General features: G+C 35.4%; 1 protein-coding gene across 8 annotated transcripts in view; it reads right to left on the reverse strand.

Annotated features, from left to right (window-relative positions):
- The window catches only part of COL4A5 (collagen type IV alpha 5 chain), a 269,256-nt gene that overhangs the window by 76,659 nt on the left and 180,359 nt on the right, over window positions 1–12,238 (reverse strand). For all 8 annotated transcript variants that reach the window (XM_040468444.1, XM_040468445.1, XM_040468446.1 and 5 more), the window contains exons 31-35: window positions 9,780–9,893; window positions 4,280–4,447; window positions 3,294–3,383; window positions 2,415–2,564; window positions 540–638 (exon numbers count right to left, since the gene is read on the reverse strand). In XM_040468444.1, coding sequence (XP_040324378.1) covers window positions 540–638; window positions 2,415–2,564; window positions 3,294–3,383; window positions 4,280–4,447; window positions 9,780–9,893 — 621 coding nt within the window. The remainder of the gene's footprint in view (window positions 1–539; window positions 639–2,414; window positions 2,565–3,293; window positions 3,384–4,279; window positions 4,448–9,779; window positions 9,894–12,238) is intronic.

Below are 12,238 nucleotides of genomic sequence, written 5' to 3' on the forward strand. Positions count from 1 at the left end.
ATAAATAAAAGAAGCAGCAAGAAAGAGTTTTATTAGAAATAAGGAAAAAATCCACGTGGCCTCTGAGGGTGATTCATGCTGAAACAGACTACCAAGGTAGGTTGTAACATTTTCATCCCTAGAGACTTTAAAAAATAGAATCAGCAGCGACCTTTACATGGTTTAATGATTTTGTTGTCTGAAGGCAAAAACTAAAAAAAAGGTAAATTTCTCAGCGCCTATCAGATAACTGTCTAATTTACATATGTTGCAACGTACGTAAATAAAACACAGCACCTTATTTAGATATACTTCTGATTCTCTATACATCCTCACTGCCTCAAAAAGAAGAAATTGAGCCAAAATTATTCTACAAATCTTGTCAGTTGACGGTTGGGCCAAATGGCAACATTTTTGCTAAAAAAACAGCTCCAAATCTCAGTAGTTACCCAAGCATCTTGTGATGAAAAGATCCAAAACATCATCACATATGATACATAAAATTTTTCTAGGGTTTGAGATCAGTCATTACATTGCTACAGGTGGTCTATCATACTTACCTGATGGTCCTGGTAATCCAGGTTGTCCACTCAGTCCAGGTTGCCCTGGGTCTCCAGGCAAACCCTGGTAACCTTTTGGTCCTGAAACTCCAGGAATACCTTCCAAGGATGAGTAGAGGGAAGACAAGTTAAGTTTATGGGCTAAATGGGTGATGGGTATTAAGAAAGGCACCTGTTAGGATGAGCACCGGGTGTTCTATGTAAGTGATGAATCAGTAAAGTCTACTCCTGAAATCAATATTACACTATATGTTAACTAACTAGAATTTAACTATAATAAAATTTTAAAGACTCTTAACCATAAAAATAATTTGACAAGGCAAGCAACCCAAATTCTGAACTATGAATGAAATACAGGAACCCATGATATTCTGATATAGCATGAACCAAATAGCACTGGACACATACTAAACTCCTCCACTTTTTATTGAGCTATCATTAAGAAATTCAATGCACTCATTACTGAAGTCACTTTCCTCTTTGGGCCTCAGTTTCTTACACTGTAAAATGAAGGAACTGGAGCAAGTTATCTTTAGACTATCTCTTAGATTCTACTACTATCTTTAATAGCCGTATTATATTATAATAGAGTTTACTGCTTCTTATTTTACAGAAGGCATAATTGAAAGAGAAGTCTTATAAGGAGTCATTCAAGAAAGATATCTCATTTTAGCAATACAAAAAATGAGGCAGCCCTGCCTCTTTTCTGACAACATACAAAACTATAGTAATGTCTTAAACTCTTTTTTGAGAAAAAAATCCCACCAAGTCCTGCTCATAGGGAAACATACTATCTGTGTATACACACACACACACACACACACACACACACACGAACAATATTAACATTTACAAACCAAAAAGAGCCACAAACTTTACTATAAGCTGCAAATAAACACAGCTAGTTTTAAAGTTCCATGTTTTTTTGAAAGGCTATTCTATATAGATTAGATTGTAAGTACTTTATTTGATTCATGCTTATCTACATGTTCTGATGCCTTGTTATATGTTACAGTTTTGTAAAACGAAAAAAGAATTTTGTATTTAAAAAATCAATGTTGGGGTGCCTGGGTAGCTCAGTTGGTTAAGCATCCGACTTCAGCTCATGTCATGATCTTGCTGTCTGTGAGTTTGAGCCCCACGTCGGGCTCCGTGTTGTCAGCTCAGAGTCTGGAGCCTGTTTCAGGTTCTGTGTCTCCCTCTCTCTCCCTGCCCTTCACCCACTCGCACTTTGTCTCTCAAAAATGAATAAACATTAAAAATAAATAAATAAATAAAAAATAAATGTTATACTTCTTATTTGTTTCTAGTAAAATAACAATAGTAACACAGTTATTCCCTAAACCTACTTTCAGCAACTTCCCCCAGGGCTGAGATTGGCTCTTCATAGTCTAATACTTGTTATTCTTCCATGGCAGAATAACAATGAACTGCATTTAGAGCCAAGTATGATACAGATATCAAAATACTGCAGGGCAACAATGTACCACTCATTCCCATCTGGCTTCATGGGAAAAAAATTAAAGGCCCAGCAAATTTCCTAAGCACTGAAATCTGTTTTCCAAGTGATTCTGGCCATATATCCATTTCTTTCAACCACATCCTGTACTACTTTCTGGAAAGCCTGAAGGTGACTGCCTTAAGTCTATTTTAAGACTTCATAGTTTGTGATAGATTAAACTACAAAGAAAATACTTAAATAAAAGTTGATCACTGAAATAGTACAAATCAGGTGAAAATTTTCATTACCAAAATTTGATACATCTAAGTGCCTTTTGTTGGTGACTCCTATGCTACAAGTCACTTTTCATGCTATTAAAAATTAAACTTCAGATATACCAGTAAACACATTCACAAATAAATACATTCACTCACCTGGTAATCCAGGGTCACCCTTCTCTCCTTTTGAGCCCAGCAGATCTGGATCCATTGGTCCAGGAGGGCCTGGAAGGCCAGGCTCTCCTTTACCACCTTTTTCTCCTACAGGGCCAGGAGGTCCTGGCTGACCCTGCAAACCATTATCACCTAAAACCGACATGTGTGTGGAGGACAACAGATCAGATTCATCCTTCCAAGATTAATGCATATAAAGATTATTCATATGTTCCACAGTTTGGTAGGTCACTGACCATCCAAAACACTTACGCGCCATGGTTATTGTCTATGAATAACTTGAATTCACACACATTTTTATACTCAAATAGCACTTCATATATTTTCTGGGGTTCTTTGACAATTATAGGAATTGTAAAAAAATCAAAATTTGATACCTATATTTTGTTATTTTGAGCTGAGCATTTACCACATTTCACGGTATCCAAATTATACATGCCACCACATTGAAAACAGAACCTATTTAAATGCCATGTCACATACAAACAAACACAAGTGGGGCACCTGGGTGGCTCAGCTGGTTGAGCATCTGACTCGATTTTGGCTCAGGTCATGATTTCATGGTTCTCATGGGATCGAGCCCTGCATTGGGCTCTGCAATGATAGCATTGAGCCTGCTTGAGATTCTCTCTCTCTCTCTCTCTCTCTCTCTCTCTCTCTCTCTCCCTGCCCCTCTCCCACTTGCATGCGCACACGCTGTCTCTCAAAATAAATAAAGAAATAAACATTTAAAAACTTAAAAAAGAATATACAAGCAAGCATTGCTCATTTTAAAGCAGTCAAATAAAAATGTTTTGTATTGACATAAAAGATGTTAAATTTTCTCTCTTACATGCATCTGCCACCAACTCTGAATATTACCTTTGAGACCAGGAACACCACTCCTGCCAGGAATTCCCAAAGGTCCTGGTGGGCCTGGAGGTCCCATCATACCCATTTCACCTTTGGCACCTTTGAAGAATATAAATAATTAACTTTTACCTTTCCTTGACCTTGGAAAGATAAAAGGTAAGTTTTAAGATGGCAACTGGAAGACCTGAGGGTTGGAGGGAAGGCACTAAGTCTTACCCCTTTTCAACTGTTGTAACCATAGTGACCACTATTGCCAATACCTATGAATATGAAGACTCACTGTGGTTACTTATCTCCAAAGATGGCCTCACAATGCACAACACTTACCAGTATACACACCCTTGTGTAGCCTTCTCCCCTTGAATTTGGGCTGACTCTGTGCCTTGTCCTTAACTAAGTGACATTGTGACTCCCAAAGCTAGATCATAAAAAGTCTTGTGGCTTTCACCTGGGGCTCTTGGAACACTCGGTTTTGGTTTGGGGGATTCTCTTGTTTGGAAGCCAGCTGCCTTTAGAAGGAGAGAAACTACCCTGACTTTATCATAATATAACAATCCTAAGCCATGTGAAGAAACATTATGGATAATCAGAGACATGTGAAGAGGCCAAGGAACAGTCAGGTGTCAGAGAAATGCCATTCTGGAAGTAGATCCTTCATCCCAACAGTTCCAGTTGATGCCATCTGGATCAGAGATAAATGACCCCTATTCAAATCATGCCTTAATTCCTGACCCACAAAATCTTGAACAAAATAAAAAAGGTTGATTTAAACCATTAAATTCTGGGGTCATTTTCTATACAGCAATATGTAACAAGAAATCTCCCAGAGAAAAAGTATAATGTAAATAACAAAGTGAGTCTCTTGAAAAGACATTTAACACTTTTCCTTAAGGACTAGGTCAATCCAGAAAAGTACAACAAAGGAATAATATAACGGAATCAGAAGAGTTTTAATTTCCTGAATCCAAAACCAGAGAAAACTTTAAATAAATTACCTGGAAATCCAGAGGCACCTCCTTTTCCTGGAATCCCTGGTGATCCTGGGGGTCCCATAGGACCAGGTGCTCCAGGAATTCCTGGACTGCCTCTCTCACCAGGGGGTCCTAGAACATCAAACCCAGGAGGTCCTGGATCTCCCTTCTCTCCTGGTATTCCATGTAAGCCTAGTTAATACAACACCAATATTAACCAGTTTTGAAGTAGTTTTAAGAGATGTGTCTGATCATTTTTCTAGCAAACAAGTGACAGACTCCTTTCTATAATAAACCTAACAGTGAGTCAGAGATTCTTTTGGTATCAGGCACATAAAATGACCTAACAATCAAACTTCAGGATTTTCAGGTACATTTCTCTATGAAAGTGCTTCTCAAATTATTTTTGGTGAAGGATGAATCTTTTCTTAATTCTTGGTCCATCCTGGACTAATATTTTTCATAAAATACTGTAAAATGACTAAAAGAACTAAAATAAAAAAACCAAAGACATACATAATACATGTCTACTTTCGGCTATTAATTTCAACAACTACAATTACACTGTCAAATTGCTATAAAAGTTTCTAAATGCTTACTCTCAGTTTCTTTTAATTCCAATGCAGACTGGTAACAAGCAGTTTGTGATTTGACATTGGTCCGTTGACTGCATTTGGATTTGCATTGTTCTAAGGTACTATGGATTATTGGGCTATATTTCCATAATCCATAAGAATGACTAATTACTGAGTAAGCCCATTGCATGGACCTTTTTGACTTTATTTTAACCTCATTTTACATGTTGTTTTAATAATACATTACCATAAATTTTTGTTGTTAAATTTTGTTTCCCAGTATTCCAACCAGGATTTTACAGAAAAAATATGACATTGAAAAAATGCTTAACCTTAGTAAGTTTTGTAAGACTGAACTACTCCAAGACACAAGATGCTTAGAATATAGGGAAAAGAATTACTCTACAAACACAGAGCAAGTTCCCGCTCCAATACCTATCAGCTATGTGACTTAGTGAGTCACTTAATATTGTTGATCTACATCTGGGGATACAACTGACTGGAAGCTAGAGGCTGAGCCAGGTGACCATTCCAAGGGTCCCTTCAACAATAAGACCTAATTCTATTGTTGAAGGTTCATAGACAATTATTTTTATAATAGAGAAAGATGCTAGGATTTTAAGATCTGTTTGGTGTCATATACCAGCATGTCCTTAAACCAATAAAATTCACTTCGAAGATTAGAGAATTCCGTTTAGTTGGCACAGTGGTGATGGTTCCAATGCTGTCATTTCATAAAAAAAATACTATAAAAATGGGAGAGATTTTATATTATTGTATTTGTGAAGTATGATGATACCTAAAAACGAGCACTATTATAGCTCTATATGGATTGCTGCTTATTGTTATATTCCAACTAGTTTTTGACAGCTGAGGTTTTGAGATAAATAATTTGTCCTTTGAAATATGCTCCACAAAAGAATGAAAAGAAACCAAAGACTTAAGTCTGGAGAAATCTTGTTTGTTTTTCAGGTTTAAAGCTTTACTTTAAGATCCAGCTTTTGAGAAAGAACTACAGTACCTGGTAGGCCTGAAGTTCAAGAGGCAGTAGTTACAGTTTAGTAGCAAGATGAACTACCCAGGCAGAAGCAAGTTGCCAAAAGATTGATTAAGTTAGGAGACAAAACTAAGCATGTTAAGATGAGAACAAAAATGTCTACAAGTAGGAGTTATTAGATACTGATTCATGACTATCATATATTAGTAATGAGAAAGAAACTTACTTTAGGCATTCATTAAGATGTTCATATAGCATATTCTATAAATGAAATGTATTTGCCAACAGAGACACACTAAAATATTTACATTCACAAAAAGTAATGCTCTCTTTTTTAAGGTATCATTTTATTTATTTTATTTATTTTTATTTTTATTACTTGTTTTATTTATTTTTTATTTTTTTAAATTTACATCCTCTTTGATGAAAATCAACTTTACATTTTTATCTCTGATCCTTATATTGCTTTGAATAACCCTTTTGGAACTTAAGCTCCTAAAGATAAGTTAGAATTTAAAACTGAATTTTATTTTATAATATAACAGCTTAGTTACAGAGAACTCAATAATAATTAGTGGATGACTATGATTAAACAAACCCGCATGTACTAGCAAAGATTTTTTTTACTGTTATTTGTAGTAGTAACAGATATTATGCTGTACTTTTCATAGCATAGATCTTTTTCATGAATATTGTCAGAAATAGGCATCCTAGTAAGATCAAGAATTAAGATTATGAAATTTCTTAAATGACATTTCTTTTAAATGACAAAACACAACAGAAATGATAAATTCATCCTTATATAATAATAGGAATTATATGGCTATATCTATAAGGGGTAAGTGCATGAGGGGTATACAGATGCTCTTAATTTATTGGCAGCTAAATGGAACCAGTTACTGAAAAAAGGGGAAAAATTCAAAAACACATTATCTGTGAGAACTTTACACACACACACAGACACACACACACACACACACACACACACACACATGCTAACCAAGGGTTTGATAGATGAAAACAAGTTAGAAAACTTCATAGATGAAAATATGTTAGGAAACGTCATCTATGAAATGACATGACTAATTCCTTGTTTCTTTGTTTAACATTAGTAGCAATGAGGTTGAACTGATTCAGTTATGTACTTTTTCCTGAGGCCAGGCAAGCATTATAATATATTTGGCTCAGGTTAGGGTATGATATGTGAACATGGAATTGAGTATATCTAACTGACCTCTAAAATATTCACTAAAGCAGCAATCTCCTAGCTAATAGCCAGATCAAATAATAAGAATTAACAATTTCCATTTCTGCCTGGATGAGTAGGGCATGGAATGAAAGCATTTTGGTTATCCTTTGGCATTTTTTTTCTTTAATTTCCCTGCTGTCAAATGAGGAATTGATAATTCAACAGTTCCTTAATTTATAAACATGCATTAAACTGTGTATCCTGCCTTGGAAAGGAGAATGACAAATAGTAAAGTTTAATTAAATTACAGCAGAACGCTGGAGTAAAAAATGCTTGAAAAGCATAATGCAAACATTTTATACTGGGCAGATGACAATATAGAATATTTTGCATTAAGTTTTCTACTGCAAAATGAAACACAGCAAGTATATTAAATAAGCTTATTAGAAAACATTGGTAGCTAGAATTTTAGCCATGCAGTGTAAGTCAGGTATATCAAAATATAAGTAACAGCCTTCCTGATCACCCTTTCATTGAGATGTATGAACAGAAATTACAATGTTTTTGAAATAGGCTAAGATAATTTTCTGCTTTGGTGATATAAATAAATTTATATAAAAAGTGAGTATATGTGGCTAGTATTAAATATAAAATGTGGTCTATCCTATAGTAAAAAAAAATCTGTGATTTGATAACATATCTATATTAATAAGAGTGCATTCAACACATTTTCATGACAGTTGCTATTAACTTCATTTGTTTAACCATATTAGTTAAGATCTTGACTTCTATGGCAAAGCATATATTTACAGAAGAAAGAGATGAGATTAAATCAGCAACATTACTTTTCCCCTGCCTGTTCTATCTAGACTTTATAAATTAATACACCTATATATCCATAAGTTAAAAAGCAGAGAACATTGGAAGAATGAAACATTTAGAATATTAGCTAAATTTGAGAAAGCATAAACCACAAATAGATGTATTCTTTTTTTGTTCAGCTTGTTATTAACAGTAGTATTTCCACTCTTGTTTAGCTGTGATTTAAGAATTCAGAATGCTTCCAAAACCTCATGCAATTTTGGGAAATAAAAGAAATGACAAAACACAACAGAAATGATAAATTCATTTTAGCCATCTTTGTGGAACAGCAGGCCAAGACTAAAATGACCAAACCTAAAAATTGTTTTTTCTCAAGATCCTTTTGCTGCGTTAGTTGAACAGAATGGTTTTTTCATAAGTGTTGAAGCAGCTACAACAACCTGGTTTGAACAACCTGGTTCAAAGCAACACTGTAAGTTTTCTTATTTTTAAGTCAGTAGTAGTGACATGTTAGGGGCCATTAAAAAAAAGGTACAATGTGCCATAAAATAAAATATTTAAACAGGAAATAAGCTAAAATAACCTTTACTTCCAGGCTTTTTATATTGTTAATTGGTGTTTCTAGATTTTAACATAATAATTAACAAAATATCTATTGTCATTTAAGGGCAGAAAACATATTTCTACTGTTTCAAAATCAATGTATGTACATCTGAACATATTCATGTAAATCATCTGACATATTCATGTAAGTTAAGGAATGATTAAGTTTTTCATATTTGTTTTAACTTCAGGAATTATTACATTGCTTTACAGTAACATACTGGCTCAAGAGTGGCCCTTACTGTGCATAACCAGATGGCTCAGAATCCACAAAACTCAAGTAAGCTCTCACACAAACGTAGAGGAACAATATGATTCTTTATCAGGTTACCAACTGACAAAACTTGTTTTGCCTATGTATATAAAAAAAGTTTAGGGGCGCCTGGGTGGCTCAGTGGGTTAAGTGTCAGACTTCAGCTCAGGTCCTGATCTCATGGTTTGTGAGTTTGAGCCCCATGCCAGGCTCTATGCTGACAGCTCGGAGACTGGAGCATGCTTCAGATTCTGTCTCCCTCTCTCTTTCCCTTCCCCACTTGCGCTCTGTCTCTCAAAAATAAACAAACAGTAAAAAACTTTAAAAAAACAATTTAAAAAAAGTTTAGAGAGCTTATGAGTTGCAAAGCAACTGCTGATTTAGGGGCAAAGGGGGAAAAAAATCAACGCACTTGTTTAATTTAAAAAAAGAAAAAGAAATGAGAATACCTAAAATACATTTTTTTTTCAACGTTTATTTATTTCTGGGACAGAGAGAGAGCACGAACGGGGGAGGGGCAGAGAGAGAGGGAGACACAGAATCGGAAACAGGCTCCAGGCTCTGAGCCATCAGCCCAGAGCCCGACGCGGGGCCCGAACTCACGGACCGCGAGATCGTGACCTGGCTGAAGTCGGACGCTCAACCGACTGCACCACCCAGGCGCCCCTAAAATACATTTTTAACAGAATGTTAACTGTGCAAAGAAATGTTAAAAGATTCTACAAAGGTCTATTAATTCTGTACAGCTACTCAGATCTGAAATAATCAGCACTAGACGTTCTTAGCTCTGTGATTCCAAGACTGCCACTAGCTTAATGACTGTATGCTGTGGCAACATACTGCAATGTTAAACTGTATTATTGTTCAATAGATCAATTTTAAATGAACCGGAAGGGAAAATATGGGATTAAAGTAGCTCTTATGCTGTGATCTATACTTTTTCAGTTTTATAATATTATACAAATAGACATGTTACTAAAATCTGTTTTCTGGAAAACTGTTACATAGGTTGTACTTTACTGATGAGCTAACCAACCTCTAATAATGAGTGCTACAAAATGCACATTTATTTACTCCAATCTTACCAGGTTGGCCTACTGGTCCAGGAATCCCTGGTGGCCCTGGTGGTCCCTGAACACCTATCCCTGGAAGCCCAGGAGGTCCCATTGGCCCAGGTTGTCCATTTGGCCCAATATCACCTTTAAGAAATAAATATAGTTTAAATATTAAAAACAACAACAATAGCTGAGTCACTAGTCATTAGGAACCACAACACCCATGTGAAAAGGCACATCATAGTAAGCAGGGATCTTGAAAAGCTAACCAATCATAGAGCAAGAAAAGTACGCAGAAGTACTCACAGAAGATAACAGGAAATGCATTAAAAGTTACAGACTTATAATTTAACCTATGCTGAGCACTCAACTTCAATACTTAAAATCAACTTCACAAAATAATACGTAAGATTACAAACCACACATTTCTTTTGCCTGCAACTCATCTATAAGTATCTATAAGTTTGGGTAAGTATCTATAAGTATAAAATACATTTTCAAGTTGCTTTTTTAAGGTAGGTAACCTTTAACATCTTCTTATTTGTTAACTTGGGCCCTGTCCCCATAAACAAGCTAAAGCCTGTCCCGTCATCAGTAAAATACTTTGACCATAGAAACTTCACTGTCCCTCTATCTTCTTAGTTTAAAAATTTTTTTACATATACTAAAACTCTCTAATGTACTCAGATGGGTTTTGACAAATGTATACTGTCATATAATCACCACCAACATCAAGATATATAAGATACATATATAGTGCCATCAAACCAAAAGGCTTCCTGTACCTGGTTGTAGTCAACTCCTCTCTACACTCTAATTCCCTGGCAACTGCTTGATCTGTTTTATGTCTTATAGTTTTTCCTTTTCCAGTATAGCATATAAATGCAATCATATAGTATGTAGCCTTTTCACTATGTCTCCTCTCCCTTAACATAATGCATGATGCATCCAAGTTGCTGTACAAATCAGTAGTTTGTTACCTTTTATTGATGAATAGTATTCCATTATACAAACATGCCACAATTCATTCATCTATTCACCAGCTGAAGGAAACTGGGCTATTTCCAATTCTTGGCAATTATGAACAAAGCTGCTATGAACACTGGCCTAGAGATTTTTGTGTGAAGTGTCACATTTTTTCTTGGATGAATAACTAGGGGTGGGACTGCTGGGTCATGCGGTAAGGGTATGTTTATAAGAAATTGTCAAAATGTTTTTCTTTTTTTAAGTTTTTCTTTAAATTCCAGTTGGTTAACATACAGTGTAGTATTAGTTTCAGGTATAGAATTTAGTGATTCATCACTTCCATACAACATCCAGTGTTCATCAAAAGTGCACTCCTTAATCTCCATCACCTATTTCCCCCATTCCCACACGCCCCCTCCCCTCTGGTAACCATCAGTTTGTTCTCAATGATTACGAGTCTGTTTCTTGGTTTGCCTGTCCTTTCCCCCATCCATGTTCATTTGTTTTGTTTCTTAAATTCCACATATGAGTGAAGTCATATGGTATTGGTTTTTCTTTGATTTATTTCGCTTAGTATAATACTCTCTAACTCCATCTATGTCTTTGCAAATGGCAAGGTTTCATTCTTTTTTATGGCTTAGTAATATTCCATTATATATGTACCACCTTTTCTTTATTCATTCATCAGTCGATGGACACTTTGGTTGTTTCCATAATTGGGCTATTGTAGATAATGTTGCCATAAACATCGGGGCGCATGTGTCCCTTTTAATTAGTATTTTTGTATTCTTTGGGTAAATATCTAGTAGTGCAATTGCTGGATTGTAGGGTAGTTCTATTTTTAGTTTTCTGAGGAACCTCCATAATGTTTTCCAGAGTGGCTGCACCAGTTTGCATTCCCAAAAACAGTGCAAGAGTTCCTCTTTTCCACATCCTTGCCAACACCTGTTGTTTCCTGTGTTGTTGATTTTAGCCATTCTCACAAGTGTGAGGTGATATCTCACTGTTTTGATTTGTATTTCCCTGATAATGAGTGATGTTGAATATCTTTTCATGTGTCTGTTGACCATCTGTATGTCTTCTTTGGAAAAATGTCTATTCATATCTTTTGCCCATTTTTAATTGGATTATTCATTTTGGGGTGTTGAGTTTGCTAAGTTCTGTACAGATATTGGATACTAAACCTTTGTCAGATATGTCATTTGCAAATATCTTCTCCCAAACTGTTTTTCAAAGTGGCTATAACATTTTGAATTCTAACTAGTAATGTATCAGTTCTAGTTACCCCACGTTTTTGGCAGCACTTGGTATTGCCAGTTTTCCTTCTTTTTTGAAGCCTATTCTGACAGGATAAGAAATGGTATCTCATTGTAGTTTTCACTTGCATGTCCTAGATGACTGATTATATTGAGAATCTTTAGATGTGCTTACTATTCAGATGCCTTCTTCGGTAAAGTACCTGTTCAAATCTTTTGCCTGTATTTCCAAATTCAAATTTGGTTGTTTCATAATTACTGACCTTG

This window comes from Herpailurus yagouaroundi, unplaced genomic scaffold (genome assembly GCF_014898765.1).
Source record: "Herpailurus yagouaroundi ecotype Mexico unplaced genomic scaffold, PumYag 67700, whole genome shotgun sequence".
NCBI lineage: Eukaryota > Metazoa > Chordata > Mammalia > Carnivora > Felidae > Herpailurus > Herpailurus yagouaroundi.